Below are 18,104 nucleotides of genomic sequence, written 5' to 3'. Positions count from 1 at the left end.
CATTAACTATCCTATACTACGACAAAATCTCAAGTGTTCAACTTACAATTTCCATCCAAGTAAAAAGCAGACACTCTGAGTTGATTTAACGCTGCAAATGGTCTTTAAATCCTGGGAATTTAATACCGATTCTGAGGCGCTCTGAATGTAATTGTAAACCACTGTAATTGTACCCTCCTGCAGTTTGTGATTTTTGTTGTTACTGTTGTGAGATCTGGCAACAGCATACAGAATAAAAGGTTAAATGAGTTGAATTTAACAGACAATTGAACAGAGTTTAACGAATAGGTTTGCGGTTTTGAATAATAATAATAATAATAATAATAATAATAATAATAATAATAATAATAAAACAGATTGTGTTTGCTACAAATCCAGATGACTGTTGTAAGAGTTTATTAAGCTTGACACATGGTGAGAATTAAAGCATGGCTTGGACTGTAATGTCATTTGCGCTTTCGTGTACTGTCTCCATCTCTGTTAACTGATGAACTGATTCTTCTGTTTGTCTCCAGCACCGCACACCCCGCACTGTGTGTTGGAGAAGAGCGGGCTGTGCGAGGCGAACAGACCTGAGACTCGGCGGATGGATGGAGAGCTGATGGCAGTGTGGGCTCGAGGCGTGGGGCGTGGGGCTGAAAGTACAGTCACTCCCTCTTCCCTCCGAGTTCCCAGAGCACAGTCAAGTCGGATTCCTTTGGGAAAGATCTCTCTCTCTCTCTCTCTCTCTCTCTCTCTCTCTCTCTCTCTCTCTCATATAGCCTATCACTTTTTGGAATCCGGGGGAGCGAAGTAAGTATTCACCGTCACGAGGGTCCACTTCTTCTTCTTCATTTCACCTGGCTCATTCATTTTATTTGTGCCGAAAATAGATAGAGACTGAAGAAGAAGTCGTCGTCGATTTTGGATAATACCATTTCCGCAAAGGTTCTTGTTGTGATGGTATTGTTTCTTGAAGTGACACTGGACTTTTGCACTCCCTCGGCTGCAGGGAGCTTGTCCACGTGTTTTGGATGTTGACAGCTCGCTCCTTTTCGTTTTCTGTTTACACAGAGGAAGCGATACACACCAGTGCAGAGAGAGAGAGAGAGAGAGAGAGAGAGAGAGAGAGATCTGCACGCGCGCCCGTAGATCTCTAGCTGGTTTTTTCTATTTTTATTTGTATTTTTTTTTCTACGGATCAACGAAGAAAGAACAGAGGACTATAAGATCGACAGGGGAAGCAAAAGTCCGCGTTAATGTTTGGGATTCAGGAGAGCATCCAGAGGAGCGGGAGTAGTATGAAGGAAGAGCCGATCGGCGGGATGAACGCGGTGCGCTCGTGGATGCAGGGAGCCGGCCTGCTGGACGCCACCACCGCCGCGCAGAGGTAAGAGCGCGAGGGGCCGAGCCACTGAGCAACGCTTTCCTCCTTTCCCTTCTCAGCTTTACAGGACCACACGAAAATCCCTTTTACACTTGTTTCACATCTTCATCCTGAAGCGGGCCAGCGTCTTCTACTTACTCCGTGCAGTAAAGATGTAGTGCTCAAGCAAGATCGGGTTGATTTCAGTATTGCGCCGAACCACACGTTCATTTGGAGTTGTGTGTATGTATGTGTGTATATATATATATATATATATATATATATATATATATATATATATATATATATATATATATATATATGTGTGTGTGTGTGTGTGTGTAATATAAAAATACACGCACGTGTCGACTTTTCACTGACACAGTCTGTTGATTCAAGTACAAGCATCTTCCAGGGAAAATGAAGCCCCGCACAATTGTTGATTCCGTATTTATGTTCTTCATATTCAGCGACTATCCCAAATCCCAAGCCAAAAGATTTAAAACATAAAAACTTACATTTACATGCTTCTGTACACTCTCCTCTCTGAAGCACGAGCCTTTAACCTTTTATTATGAAGCTAAACAAAAACTACACAAATAAATAAAGCTGATTATAACAGGGTAGATTAAAGCATAAGAAGAGGATTATTTAAGTTTAATTATTTATCAAAAATTGCAATTTTCAAATAGCGCAATTAAAAGAAGACAAGAAATAACAATTCGAGCATTTTGTAAAGCTTGTGAATGACAGGATATAGAAGATAACTTTACCTGAAAACGCATAAATAGAATTTCATAAATAGCTTTATTTATTGATTGTAAAATTGAACACTATGTACGTTTTATAGAGGCATGTGTTCCAGTTTTTCTGTAGGCTGTGCATGCCCTTATCTCTCCCTCTCTCTCTCTCTCTCTCTGTTTCCCTGTGTAGTGGTGTAGGTCTGGCCCGAGCTCACTTTGAGAAGCAGCCTCCCTCAAATCTGCGCAAATCCAACTTCTTCCACTTTGTGTTGGCTCTGTATGACAGACAGGGGCAGCCCGTGGAGATTGAGCGCACGTCTTTCGTTGGATTTGTGGAAAAAGAAAAGGCAAGTGATGTTTTCACCCCCCACACAGTGCTGTATTGCACTGCACTGCACGGCTTGACGCTTGTGCGAGTTTTCAGAAATAATCACAATGCTTTAAAGCGCTCCCTATTTCCACCCTTGATGTACATTATGTAACATAAATGCATACACAATATGTATTTTTCTGTCAAAATATTTAAGGTGCAAGAACAGACAGAATCACAACTCTTAAACGAGTAGCATGGATGAAAGTACTGTAGTCCAGGCGCTTTTCCGCTGGTTAACACTATTGTCTTGCATTCTATAAATTTTTATAATAAAGTTTTTTTCGGTGATCTGTAATCTGACTTTATTTGTAATTATTGATTTATTAGCCAAACTCAGACTCGTTGTTTTTAAACAAAAGCTTTCAAAACATCCTCTGTATGCTCTCTGTAGATTTAACCGAGTTTCAGCGAATTAGCGGGTCATAGTGTAAGGTTTAAAAAATACCGCCTTTCCGCTTTAAATTATGAAGGTCCCGGTAATTCATTTGTATATAATAATAATAATAATAATAATAATAATAATATACATTTATTGAATTATGCTGTAATATGATATATTGGTTTAATTTAAAACGAAAATGAATAAATAAAGTGCTGGTGTCTGTTTCTTAGTGAAGACATTCTCCAGTGTCTGTGTGCTGATTTGTTTTAACTGAATGAGTTATGCATTTGAGAAACTCGCACCGAATAATTAGCACCACGCTGCAGTTTTGATTTTTGTAAAATTCAGACATTTTCTTGGCAGACAGATGAAATTGATTTGGTTCAGCTCATGTGTTTGCACTTGGAACTTCCATGGACTGCACATGGGAACAGTACGGTGTGCTGCTGCAGGAACGAAGAGAGGAAACCGGCTGCTTTTGCTAATATATCTATTTATTTGTCTAGGAACCGACCGGTGAAAAAACAAACAATGGGATTCATTACAAATTGCAACTTCTCTACAGTAACGGTAAGCATAACTATATAACGATTATTATTATTATTATTATTATTATTATTATTATTATTAAATTTTAGAGACAGTTAATTTTTGCAAAATGTATCTTTAATAATAATAATAATAATAATAATAATAATAATAATAACAACTCAACCTTACCCTGATTATCACCTGTGTTGAACTAATATGATCAAATTAAGTATCCTAGATCATTTTAGAGAGAGACAGTTCATTTTTTTGTAAAATGTATTATTATTATTATTATTATTATTATTATTATTATTATTATTATTATTATTATTTTTATTATTATTATGCATTAAGAGTTCACGTAAATAGCATGGGCTTACACTGAATTTGAAAGTTACTAAGTTGGTCAGTTATTTTTTTCTTTTCTTTTTTTTTGTGCCGTCGATGTTTGCAGGTGCCATTTTTTATGCTCCTCTCAAATGTAACCTGGTAAAGAATAATTCTGTTTACACCTTATATAATACTGTACATGTAAGCTCGCCGTTTTCTTCCTTTCAAATTCACATTTTATACCTCATTTCCTCTCTTTAACCCTGCTCTGAAACTGAAATGAAAATTCATTTATGTTTGTTTGTTGTAAGTTGCAGGCCTACTTTTTGATTCAAAGCACCAATTTAAGTACAAATCCATTCAGCTGAGCAGAAATGTTTTAACTGACCTAGTCTACTCATATCATAGTAATATAGGTGCCTTTAAAAGTATGTCATGCTATGTAGGGGTTTTAATCTTATTCTCCCTGCAACTGTATCTGTTATTAGTAGTGCATAAAAAACTGGTTGTGTGTTTTGTTTGATTTTACTCAGTAGACCTCTTTTTTTGCACACAGGGATAAGGACAGAACAAGACTTCTATGTACGATTGATTGACTCCATGACAAAACAGGTAAGGCATTATATATGAAGAAAATAGTTTGAGAGTAACTGAAGGATTAGGAAAAGTTAGATGTGTGTGTGTGTGTCTGTGTTTATTTCTGGGGATATGATATGTTTGCACCGCAGTGAGTTTAGGGATTGTGGTGCATAGTGTGCCTTAGGGGAATGTGGAATTAATCATGTCTAAATATGACATCTTTGCTCTGGAAAAGCATTTAAGATGACTGATGTTTTAAGGCTGCATGTTCACACTAGGGCAAACCTCTCTGACACCTTCCTTTATTGTAATGTTCTGCTGAAACTTACAGTCTGTGTGCAGGATGCTCCCACCTACTGTCTTTTCTATCTGTTCGCATATACTCAGGAAGTAGAAGTCATTTCAAAAGAGTTTTTCGGTTGTCACTTTTTGTATGTATTTTTAGTCACCATATATTTACTACGGAATGCTGTTCACTAAGTGCGGACAGTTTTTGAATGGCACAAATTGTGCCTGTTCCCCTAAGACCAATATCTGTATGTGTGAAAGTGTGTGTCCTGCTGGAAATCAGAACAGCACGGAAAGTGAAAACACAACATGGTGACAGCTAAGTGTCTTGTAAGATCATAGTATATTTTGGGAAGAGTGTTGCTTTGTTATTTTTTCATCAGATCTCTGCAAGATTCTTGACAATGCATGAGCCCTTTTATTAGTTTCCAGCTTCCTGGGAAAAAATTCTATTACAGATATAGACATATAAATGTGAATTATTTGAACTTTGAAAAAGAATTGAAAAAAATTAAATTGCAGAGCTAATTTATGATAATTGTAATTGATCAAAATGTATATATATTTTCCATCTCTGGTTTGTACCTGGTATGAATATAATGTAAATTTACTGTTATTTATATTTAAATGGATATATTGTAATGCCTCTGTTTATCACTGATTAAATTGTACTTTCATATTAACATCAAGAAAAGTAATAGAATACTGGTTACAGACTAATCTCGACCAAGTTGTTTCTTCTGGAGATAAAGCAGCACAATCACCTTGTGTGTGTTGGTGGACTTGGTGTAGTTCAAGTGTGTGAAGCTATTGGGTAATTATCAGGTGCTGTTTAGTCCTGATAGACTCAAAGAGCAACAGTCTGAACATTTAACACATCATGTGCAGTCAATATGTGAGCACTGCGTGTGCATATGTACGTGTCTGCGTGCGTGTGTGCATGCATGTGTGTTACAGCTGACAATGACCAACTGTCCTGTAATTCACTGCACCTTCATTTTGAATTAAGCTACAAATTTCTGTAACATTTTCTTACTCAGACTTTTTTTATATTAAATTGTAAATCAGAATCTGCCAGTGCATCCAAATTTGCATTCCTCTTTTTTGTAACTACATACATTTCCTATTAGTTTCACTGTAGCTATACAGCAATTATACATCAAGTACAGTATGTTGTTACGAAGGACTATCCATTATGATGAATAACTGAATGATAACAGAGCGTTAACGGGATTAAAGCTACTTGAAATAAAAACTGACTTTTTAAAATTTGTTACTATATCCTTCTGGTCATATCATTCATGATTAATATCACCTTCAAATTCAAATTAAAGTTTATTTTATTTTTTATAATCTAACATGAAAATTATATTTTGTCTGCTTCTAAACATCTGCTTTTGACTATCAGTGTGCATTTGCAATCAAATCTTTAAAACCTTTTATTTGGTAATAATAAGCAATATGACTAGTCTTCCATGATTAACTATAGTGTGTGGGTCTGATCACCCTGTTCATTTGGGAATGCCCAATTTACAATCCACTCAAATATGCTTTAATTTATAAATAAATAAATAAATAAATAAATAAAAAACCCTCCAGCCATAGATATTTTCAGGCCTGAATGTCATGTTGCAAGAAATGCACTAAATTATAAACTTTTAGTTATTCTGTTTAAGTTCTTTAAAACTGAAAACATCATTCATCTTTATTCTTCTCCAATTAGCTCTGTGTGTGTGTGTGTGTGTGTGTGTGTGTGTGTGTGTGTGTGTGTGTGTGTGTGCGCGCATATTTTGTGAGGCAGATTTATATGTAGGTTTAAAGCAGTGGTATTATGCTGGAGGAGTAAATACAGAGGCTGGAAGATGGGTCTGCTGCTCACTTCAGGACACCCCCTCAATAAAAAGCCATTTATCTCATCTCTGTTGTTCCACTTGAGCACATATTTCACCGTGTGATTTACGGGCTGTTTCAGTGGACCACCGCAATACCTGTTAATGATGGAGTGGTCACAGAGAGAGAGAGAGAATCATAATTTGGGACTGAAGTAGTCATGTTGGTATAACAATATAGTTGACTTTTTAAATAGTTGACATTTAGTTACCTTTCTCTCTCTGCATTGTGGAGGTTTAAGTCCCTTAAGTTTAGTCATGATGAAGACACCTTCACTATATTTCCCAGGAATTATTTCTTCAAGCTGAGCCTCACTTACTGATTTACAGACAAAGGAAATACACGAAATAGTCATTGTCAAAGGCCTAATCGGTGAGTCATAAAGGTAATTTATATTTAGAAAAACAACTACAGTATTACCTCCCACTAACCACTGAACCAACCCTTTTCTCTGCCAAGCTTTAAGGGAAAAGCTTAGGCATAAATTGTGAACGTGGCTTTCAAAATTACTGTCAACAAAATTAATTACAATTTGAATGCTTATAGGCAAACTTTAGGTCAAAAACCTATATTCTATATAAAATTCTGACCATTCCCATTTTTTTGTTCATTTTCATTCTTTGGTTTGATCACTATTTTAATGTTTGTGCTTTATTTTCTCCTACATCACATAAAGACCCGCAATTTGGCTTATGATGGAACTTGAATGTGTCTCTAAGTTGATTTCTCTGAGCTCTCCTCTAACCACGTTGTGGTAAGACTCAGGCATTGCAATGTGTTTAAAACATCTCATTAAAACCTCATAACTAGGTACAGACTGGCTACAGAACCAGTGGGCTCTTGCAATCTGGCTTCGTCCCAGCAGTGCACCGCTCTTACAGAGCAGGTTTATGGAGTTGTTCGACATGCACTTCTCATTAGCACTGGGTGAGAGCTGCCTCTTGAGAATCACTCACTGGCAATGGAGCGAGCGTGTGGACTGCATGTGGAAGAGTGACATGACAGAAGGAAAATAATGATAGTATGGCAACTTGGGCACAGCAAAGTATGATAAACCTGTGTAAAGCTGTTATGTCTGACATACTGTAGCACATCAAATACCTGCTCCCAAACACACACTCAGAAAGCTGGTGGGAAAGAGGAGAGAAAGAGAGGAGGGTGTCAGGCTGACAAGCTGTATTTGTGATCAATGCTTAAGTCTGAGACATATCTGCCAAAGACAGTAGAAAAGGGTCTCCCCATTTTCTCTTTCTCTCTGTATGACTTTTTCTGCTTCACAACAGCTGAGTCTCGGAACAAAGGCGAATCACCCACACACATGCAGTCACACACTGTGCCTGACATATTTGCCAGTGACGCTAACAAAGAGGGAAATGTCTTTTCATGTATTTCGACTGAATTGTTTACATGCCTCAGATATAATTGTCACTTCAAGGCAGTGGAGGCAGGCTGTGAATGAGACATGAAGCGAAACTTGTGCAGAATGAAATATGTATTAAAAGCTGCGTCAGGGCCTAATGAAAGCTTCACAGAAGCCTTGGCGACAAGCATGCATGTTTCATGCTTTCCCGACCTTCCTTAAGGCGCTCTTTGTTCACACAGCTCTGGGCTGGAGCTGGTAGGTACACCCCAACTCCCCTGTTGCTCATGGGTGTGTGCGTGTGTGGGGATAGTGAAACAAACGTGTGTGTGTGTGTGTGTGTGTGTGTGTGTGTTTTCAGAGCTCTGCTGGAGCTCCAATTGAAAATGTGTATAGGGAGGAAAGTCTAAAGTGCTCTCACTATGCTGAAGTTTCTCAGAAACTTATTAATCCTGTTTTCCTTACATGGACCAGGCTCAACCTCATGTTTCCATTCATTAGTGATCTGAAGCATGATGCTATTAGATTCAGACAACAGAAACAGTTCCACAAAGTGCAACAAAAATACATAAATCTCCTGTTTGGAATTTGTGACGGTGTCAGACAGGACATGAAACCCAATTGTGCTTGTTCTGTAGTAGAGGTCTGCGCGGGTCGGATTTTTCAGTCCCGCTCCCACCCGCGCCCGCATTGTGCAGTCCCACTCTCGCCCGCGCCCACAAAGAATTATGATTTTCAGTCCCGCTCCCGCCCGCGCACTGCTTTGCGGCGGGTCCCGCGAGTCCTGCGGGACTCCCGCGGGAGTGCAGGGCTCTATTCTGTAGCCACAGAAAGTCTTAATATGTCTAACAAGCGATTATTTAGATATTCACATTTAAGAGTCTCCAAAGAACTGGGTAATTAAAGCTACTTCACTTCATGGTGAACAATTCTGTATGAAAGGGGTTTTTGTTGTTGTTCATTTAGCCTTTTGGAAAAGTATACAAGGGGGAAAAAATCAATTAAATAAATGATAGATAAATACTGTAAACAGTTGACCCTGATGTGTTCGCATGTTACAACATTTTTTTAAAACCAGGGTTAACTTAGTCAGGTTTTCAGTAAAGTGTTCAAGATGATGTCTTACTTGAGAAGGTACACCTCAGAAGGTTATGCAGTCATTGTTTTGGTGGCCTGAGCTAGACATGTGAGGAAATATTGACAAAATATTTTTGGTGTTATTCCCAACGCTATGTACTAGCAGTATTATGTTAGATGCATTTTGTGTGATAAATGGAAGGCTTTACTTATTAAATAAATGTGTGGCAGGGTAGAGGACATATCTGTATGGCCTGCCCTACGTTCTCTCACTGCCTCTGTGTCTCTGGGACAGCCTGAGGGTCAGAGCTTTGGGCTTAGACAGTGATGCATGCTACCACACTTTTAGAGGACCTTGACCCTTATTTCCACAATGCAGAAATGAAACAAATGCATGCTCCTGATCAGCAACATCCTTCAGCTGTAACGAGTCATACGAAATACAAAGGAAACTATGTTTGTTACTAATTGAAAAAGGCTTGTGTAGTTGTGACAGGAACCATTTCTTGTTAATGGTTGTTGCTCATGTTTGTGTGTGTGTTTGGGCTAGGGTAAGTGATTCATGGCTGTGAAGGACATGTTGTGTGGAAATGGAAGGGTGGAAACAAAGCTGAGGTTTTTTTGGATGAAGTGTTGATTTGGCCAGATGGCTTGCTATGCTCCAGTCTGGCAGCCCAACTGCTCTCCCCCCCCCCCCCCCACACACACACACACACACATACACACACTTACCAAAACGCTGATACACATCCATACTTTTTCACTCAGCAATTTTATTCGAGGTAAAATTAGACAAATTCAAGCAACAATCTGACACACACATGCACATGCACAAGCAGGGTGTGGTGCGCCAATGTTTTGAGGCTGAAACGTCTTCCAATCTTTCATGTTTATAATTCAATCTTATCCAGTGATATTCCAGCATATTTCCCTGTGGGGTTGAAACTCTGGCCAGACTCTGTAGGGTGCTCGCTATAACACAGTGCTCTCTGAAGTCCAGCCATCAAACCAGCAAGCGAGTTGACTTTCAGAGCCTTATTTTAATTAGTCTTAACAGGAAGGTATGACGGTATGATAACATTGCCAGTAGTTTGTTTCTCAAAGACATTCTTCTGAAAATTAACTAAATTAAATTCTTACTACCAAGCAGTGTATTCATCATAGGGTCGGTTTTGAGGACAGGGGATACAATCCCCACCTTCGGGAGGAGCGGGGAGACTTGGGACATGCTTTTGTAAATTGTGTGAAATTCTTTGCAGGTAGCATCCCATTCATATTCCATTAGGGAGTATTTAATATACCATCTTACCACAACATTAGTTTCTCGGCTTGTTGCATATACTGGCCTTCAGACTTCACTTTTTCTGTCATTAATTTTTGCAGTGAGACATGAGATATTGAGGGGAGATATGAGACATTATGTTGGGAGACGTGGCACATAGTGGGGAGACATAGAACAAAAATAAAACACCTAGGACTACATGTTTAATTTATATTTATCATCAAAACTTGTAACATATGAACTGTATGAACACACAATACTGGTACAGCTCGAGAAAAATGTCAGTTTACCAAAACCTGACTGTCAGTAATTGTGCTGAAAACCTGAGTTCAGAGCAGCCTCCAAACATGGCCACACCGGACTACACTTCCTGAGCACCACAGTGCCCCTCATCACCAGAATTCTAACCTCAATGCCTGTGTGTAATTTACCGGCAATCACCTTCCCTATATAAGCTCAGCTCTCATACTCTGACTTTGCAAAGTATCGTTCTGTGTCCCCATGCCTGACTTTACCAAGCCGTTTGACTATCTGTGTGACTTCCCCTTACTGAACTCTGTTTATGTTTATTTCTGACTTCGTTCTCTCACTTGATCCTCTGATATTTTGCTTGCCGATCAACTGACCCTTGCCCGTCCCTGACTATGTCTCCAGTTTCCCGATTTGGCTTTGTTTACGGTTTGCAACGCACCTTCTGTCCCCTGCATTTGCATCCGTAAGTGCGTGCACCTTGACAGGACACTTTGCCTCCAAGGGATGCAGCAGAGGAAGCCAAGCAAACTGCGATTAATGCTCAGGGGCATCTGTTAGAAGAACACCAGCAGATGATCAGTGATCTCAACAGCAGGATGTCACAACTCACTGCTGTCATGTCACAGACCATCCTCACATGCCCCTCATCTTCTATTGGTGTTTCTCAGATGATTCCATAACCTGAAAAGTATTCGGGTGAAGTGTCTAACTGCAAGGGATTCCTGCTCCAGTGCTCCCTATATTTCTTTGCTTTCACAGGAGCCACAGAAGAACAGAAGATTGCTTAATTCATCAGTCTCCTTTCAGGCAAGGCTTTACAGTGGGCTAGTGCTGTGTGGAAGCTTGGGGGTGAACATACTACCTCCTGTGACCAGTTCATAGAGCTTTTTAAGTGAGTGAGTGATCATCAGCTTGAAGAAGCTGAAATTGGTGAGAGCTTGTTAATCATCAGACAGAGAGATAGGAGAGTCGCTGAATATGCACTGGACTTTCGCACACTGGCCACTAGCAGTGGTTGGAATGAGCCAGCGCTAAAAGCCACATTTTGTCAAGGTCTATGCCCTGAAGTGCTCAGTGAAATGGCCTGCCATGATAAACAGCTCTCCCTTAACTCCCTGTTTGATCTGGCTATTTGTCTGGATCACCTCATCAGGAACAGACCCTCATTACAGCCACCTCCAACACCCTCTCCTACTTTGGCTGCCCCAACTCCCATAGAGGTCTCTTGTTCACTTACAGTGGTCTGAGAGAGACAGGAGACACTGTGAGGACCTCTGTTTCTACTGTGGTGAGTCTGGTCATCAGATTGCTAAGTGTCCTGTTCACCCACTGTGGGAGAATCAGACCCACCAAGTAATCAGTCTTCCTAGCCCAGTAAGTTCTGAAGCTATTCACAAGTCTCATCATTTAAGTTACCTGTTGTGTTAAAACTGCCAGACTCGACCCATATTCTCTCTGCGTTCATAGACTCGGGGCGGAAGGAAATTTCATCAGCAGTGTGATCGTCCAGAAATTCCACTTGTCTACTGACTGACGAACTCCAAGGATCACTCAAATTAAAAGCCATTGATGGGGGGCCTATCGGTGATGGGTTTGTTACTGCGTGCACATCACCCCTTGAAATTCAGGTGCAGGCAATCCACTCTGAGCTCATTTCCCTGTTTGTCACCCATACTGCCCATCATGACCTTATTTTGGGATTCCTGTGGCTTCAGCTTCATGATCCTTTATCTGGCAACAAAAATAAATCCTCCAATGGTCCCCGTCTTGTTTCCAGAACTGCCTGAAACTCACCCAGCTCATCTTCTCTTCCACCTCTGTGGAGAGCCCTCTGCCTGTTTCACTAGATAATGTTCCTTCATGCTACCTAGATCTCAAAGAAGTGTTCAGCAAGGGAAAGCCAGTGGCCTGCCTCCTCATTGTCCCTATGACTGTGCCATAGACCTCCTCCCAGGTACTACAACTCCTCGCAACCGTATCTACACCCTGTCCATAACTGAACAAGCTGCTATGGAGGAGTATGTTCAAGAGGCATTGAAACAAGGGTATATTAGACTGTCAACATCTCCAGCTTCAGCTGGCTTCTTCTTTGTTGAGAAGAAAGGGGGAGGTCTCCGCCCATGTATCAATTATCAAGGCCTCAATCAGATCACTGTCAAATACCCCATCCACTTCCATTGGTGTCTTCAGCTCTGGAACACTTAAGAACAGCTAAGCTCTTCTCCAAACTAGACCTCCATAGCGCATATAACCTGGTTAGGATTTGAGAGGACGATGAATGGAAGACGGTGTTTAGCACCACCGCTGGTCACTTCGAATATTTGGTCATGCCTTATGGCCTTTCATGCATGCCAAGTGTCTTCCAGTGCCTCATTAATGATGTGCTCAGGGACATGCTGGGGAGGTTTGCAATTGCTTTCATCTTTATCTACTCCCCAGATGAGGACACCCATCATGAACATGCCAAGTCAGTGCTCTCCCATTTGCTCAAGAATCATCTGTATGTGAAAGCCAAAAAATGTGAGTTCCACATCAACCAGATCTCGTTTCTTGGATATACCATCAGCTCAGAGGGTGTGAGCATGAATCAGGGCAAAGTCTTGGTGGTCACATCATGGCCCACTCCCACTCAGTGAAGCAGCTACAACGTTTCTTGGAGTTTGCAAACTTTTATTGATGCTTCATTCATGGGTTCAGCACAATCACTGCTCCTCTCATGACCCTGCTGAAAAATGGACCATGCTGCCTCCAGTGCAACCCAGCAGCTGAAGATGCATTCAACCGGCTCAAGTCCACCTTCACTACAGCCCCTATCTTGCAACATCCAGACCCTACGAAGCCATTTGTCATGGAGGTAGACACCTCAGAGACTGGAGTAGGAGGGGTTCTCTCTCAGCATCTTGGAGAAAAGCCCAAGCTACATCCTGTCACTTTCTACTCCAAGAAGCTCACCCCAACTGAACGAAATTATGACATTGGAAACTGAGAGTTCCTGGCCATTAAACTGGTGCTAGAGGAATGGAGGCACTGGTTGGAAGGCACTGCACACCCATTCACCATCCTCACTGACCACAAGAACTTGGAGTACCTAAAGACAGCTAAACGTCTGAATCCCCGCCAAGCCAGATGGGCCCTATTCTTCACCCGATTCCAGTTCACAATATTCTACTGCCCTGGCTCCAGAAATACCAAGGCTGACACCCTCTCCAGAATCCATAATGTGTTGACTCACACATCCAAACCCACTCCCATTCTTCCACCAGCCTGTTTTGTACAAGCTATCTCTTGGGACATCAACAAAGAACTCAGGCAATTTCAACCAGCTAACCCACCTGAGAACTGTCCTCCCGGACTCATGCATTTCATGAGTCCAGGAGGACTCAGAGGCAAACTAATCACATGGGCTCACTCCTCTTCAGCCACAGGGCTTCCCAGCAGCCATCGCACTTACCAGCTTCTGAGGAGCAAATATTGGTGGGAGAACATGGTCTCCAATATCAACCACTTTGTCTCCTCATGCTCCACCTATGCCCAAGCCAAGGTACCTCGAGCTCCACCTGCTGGTAAACTCTGTCCTGTCCCAGTACCCCAACAACCCTGGTCACACATCGCCATTGAATTTCTCACCGACCTACCTCAATCCCAAGGCAATACAGTCATTCTGGTGATGATAGACCAGTTCTCCAAGGCACTCAAGCTCATCCCATTCCCTGGCCTACCCACAGCATTCAAGTGTGGGTATCCACTAAAGACTTGAGGGAACCCAACACCTGCAAGAAGCTTCAAGCCCAATACATTGGCCCGTCCAAGGTAGTGTGCAAGGTCAATGAGGTCTCCTACAAGCTCAAGCTCCCACCTCACTGTAAGATGGCTCCCACAGTCCATGCATCATGCTTAAAACCTGCCATCCAAGGTCTTCTAGCCACAGATACACTCACACAAGAACCTCCCTCCCTAGATTTAGAAGGTGACCCCATTTACCAAGTCAATAAGATCCTCAACTCCTGTCGCAGACAAGGACAACTCAAATACTTGGTCGACTGGGAGGGGTATGGCCCAGAAGAGCATAGCTGGGTTAGCTCCAAGGACATGTTAGACCCCCTTCTCACTCAAGAGTTCCACAGGGAGCACCCAGACAAACCAGCACCAAGGAAGAGAGGTCACCCAAGAAAAGAAGTTCTTTCCAGAGGGAGCTCCTTGGGGGGTGTTCTGTTAGTAACAGTGCTGAAAACCTGAGTTTGGAGCAGCCTCCAAAAAATGGCCACTCTTCCCGAGCACCACGACACCCCATCACCAGAATTCTAACCTCAACAGCTGTCTCTAATTTACTGGTAATCACCTTCCCTATATAAACTCAGCTCTCACACTCTGACTTTGCGAAGTTTCATTCTGTGTCCCCATGCCTGACTTTACTGAGCCGTTGGATTATCTGCCTGACTTCCCATTATTGAACTCTGTTTACGTTTATTTCTGACTTCATTCTCTCACCTGATCTCTGATATTCTGTTTGCTGATTGACTGACCCTTGCCCGTCCCTGACTACATCTCCAGTTTCCTGATTTGGCTTTGTTTACAGTTTGCGATGCATCTGCTCTCCCCTCCATTTGCATCCGTAAGTGCCTGCACCCTGACACTGACTAGACAAAACAGTTCCATTCTCAAGAAGGAATGAAATAAGTTTAATCCTAATGGAGGGACATGCCCACATTTTTAACAAAAAATTGTAAACTATTGTATATTTGCAAACCACAAGAAAAAACCTGGAACATGAACTATCCCAACTCTCCCCATCACGCCATTTTGAAAAAAAAAAACAATCCCTAGATGTTTTTCCCCAGAATTCAAGTTTAATAATTAATACTGTATATGGTAACTCTAGGCTACATACTTTAATTCCTAACAAATTTTGAATTCACCAGAATACATTACACCATAGAATGAAGGTGGACTGTGAAGTAGAAAATACAAGTTTTGGTTGACAAAAATACTGAACTGCACAAACCTTACTGCAGTGTCCAGCTATGTGTCTCCAAAGGAAGTAGGTTACTCTAAGAGGCAACATCAAACTTCTGATGTAGTCAAAAACCTGACTGGTTGAAATTAATTTATGGGAATACAAACTGTCCCAAGTTTCCCCGCTCTCCCCTACAAAAATGACAAAAGTAATTCTACTTGTAAAACTGCCATCTTTTTATCATAAGCTTCCAATCAATACAATTATGTTACCTTGAAGTCTGCTTTAAAGTACACACTTTAACAACCAAATTGCTGTGGCTGCATGGTGAGTCATGTCAAAACAAAAATTTAGAATCAGGGCAGAGGGGATTATATAGAAATGCATTCTTTTCTTCCGTAATGCAGGAGAGTGTATAACAGTTTTAGCCTTCAGAAAAAGCAAATAAAATACTATAATGACACCTATTAAAACAAGCACAATAACTCCCACACTACCTTAAAATATAAATTTCACAAGTGCATTAGTAGCCTAACTGGCTTCCCTGTGACCCCTTTGTTTGAACATAGCTTTTCTCCTGATTTTCTTTCTTTTCTTTTGCAAGTGTTTGAGACATATACACATGAATTCATACTGAATAACTGTTTAAGATGTTTTATACTCGAAATTAAATTTTAAGGCAGATGCTTAGCATGAGTCAGCATCATTTTGGCCTGCTGCGTGCTGAAGCAATTTTCCACAGCCGTGGTAAAGTGGGCATTAATTGGCCCACTGAGAACCTGGCAAAGCCAGAAACGGACCTCCCTCCATACTGTTCCAAAATTCAGGCCTTCCCACAATGCACTGTGCCACTGTGATGGATTGATTAGTTGTAATAAAGGGAGGTCTCTGTAATTCTGTGCACACAACAGGCAGAACAACATGTCCAAAGTCAGGGATGCTGGAATGCTCCAGTTCATTCCCATGACACATGCGGTCATTTGGTGAAAGCTTTCTGCCAGATGGAATAAGGTTCACATTAAGCTTCATAGAAGAGTGTGTGGGCGTGAGAGAGAGAAAGAGTGTGGAGATATGTGGTTTTGTGCTTGGTGTGATGTTTCATGTTTTTTTTCAGGGAAATGTTGCCAGTATAAGCACAATTCTTCCCATTGTTCAATCTCTTAACCCCAGACATTAGTCATAACCTTTCCGCATATTTACAAATGCTGTATCCATACCAAACATGGTTAAAGTGACTTGTCTGAATTCACTGAACAATGTTTTTTCTCCACTCCCCACAGCCTATTATCTATGAAGGTCAAGACAAGAATCCGGAGATGTGCCGAGTGCTGTTGACACATGAGATCATGTGCAGGTAAGACACCATCATGCACACACCTCTTTCTTGTACATTCACCATTACACACCTTAAAGAGCATATCACAGGTAAATTCAGGAGCAAGATCAATGTAATTCTCCTATTTTATATTAAATTTTGGTCAAATATCTGTAACATTCTGCATTCTCTGCAATTTTTTTTACCTTGTGCAATACCAGAAAAATTCAGTTGAAATCAAGCTATTTGAGGCGAATTGGTCCGCCTCTGAAAAAACTTGGCATTTGGATTTCCCGGAAAACATTGATTTTCATGATGTCACGTGCGGGACACCTCCCTCTGAATCCTATGTCAGTGTTGGTTTGTTTATGAGAAAACGACCTGGTGGTTTTCTGCAAATTTCTTCAACGTTATCACGTAATTAATAAAATGGTTAACAGATGTATCGTAGGAGGGTGTAGCAACACCAATCTTGATGGGATTAGTACTCATTGTTTCCCACATTTCGCTCAGGTGACAATTCCATATTTCAGTGCAAAATTGCTAGCTACTAAACTTGGTCTACACAGGCTGTGCACTGAAACCGTGCAAGCTCTCGCAGCCTGCTGGTGCTTCTGCAGGTGACGTCATGAATCTGGCTCCAGACTCCCTTGGGATTTTTCTAGATGCGTTTTGTTCTCATCTCATTATCTCTAGCCGCTTTAGCCTGTTCTACAGGGTAGCAGGCAAGCTGGAGCCTATCCCAGCTGACTACAGGCAAAAGGTGGGGCACACCCTGGACAAGTTGCCAGGTCATCACAGGGCCGACGTATAGACACAGACAACCATTACACTTACATTCACACCTATGGTCAATTTAGAGTCACCAGTTAACCTAACCTGCATGTCTTTGGACTGTGGGGGAAACCGGAGCACCCAGAGGAAACCTATGCAGACATGGGGAGAACATGCAAACTCTGCACAGAAAGGTCCTCGTCGGCCACGGGGCTCGAACCCAGACCTTCTTGCTGTGAGGCGACAGCGCTAACCACTACACCACCGTGCCGCCCGATGCGTTTTGTTATTTTATTTTTTTCTGCTGTAAACAGATGGCCTTGTGCAAAATTACCCTTCTGGATGAGTGTGTAAAGGGACATTCTTTCATATAAAAAAAATGAATTTGGTCCAGGATATGCACTTTAAACCTGCGTGCTCAGTCTTGGTTCACAGCTGAATACAACTGGAGCTCTGCTGATCTGAACACTTGGTACAGCCACAGATCCCTGAATTGAGTACTGCTGGGGCTGGGTTTCTCTTGAAGCATTAGCTAATTTAAAGAATTAATCCAGCAAAACCTTCCCCTTTAATTTTTCTCTACCTACTGCTTTTCTAACATATTAGCAATTCCCATTAATATTAATCAA

At 41.2% G+C, this 18,104-nt stretch overlaps 1 protein-coding gene across 3 annotated transcripts in view; it reads left to right on the top strand.

Moving 5' to 3' along the window:
* The first annotated feature begins 664 nt into the window (after positions 1-664).
* ebf1a (EBF transcription factor 1a) overlaps positions 665-18,104 on the top strand; it is a 224,528-nt gene continuing 207,088 nt past the window's right edge. For all 3 annotated transcript variants that reach the window (XM_060927571.1, XM_060927569.1, XM_060927568.1), the window contains exons 1-5: positions 665-1,369; positions 2,279-2,435; positions 3,350-3,413; positions 4,261-4,316; positions 16,667-16,740. In XM_060927571.1, coding sequence (XP_060783554.1) covers positions 1,239-1,369; positions 2,279-2,435; positions 3,350-3,413; positions 4,261-4,316; positions 16,667-16,740 — 482 coding nt within the window. In that variant the 5' untranslated portion in view covers positions 665-1,238. The remainder of the gene's footprint in view (positions 1,370-2,278; positions 2,436-3,349; positions 3,414-4,260; positions 4,317-16,666; positions 16,741-18,104) is intronic.

This window comes from Neoarius graeffei, chromosome 8, assembly GCF_027579695.1.
Source record: "Neoarius graeffei isolate fNeoGra1 chromosome 8, fNeoGra1.pri, whole genome shotgun sequence".
In the NCBI taxonomy this organism is placed as follows: Eukaryota; Metazoa; Chordata; class Actinopteri; order Siluriformes; family Ariidae; genus Neoarius; species Neoarius graeffei.
This window is presented reverse-complemented; position numbering and strand designations above follow the sequence as displayed.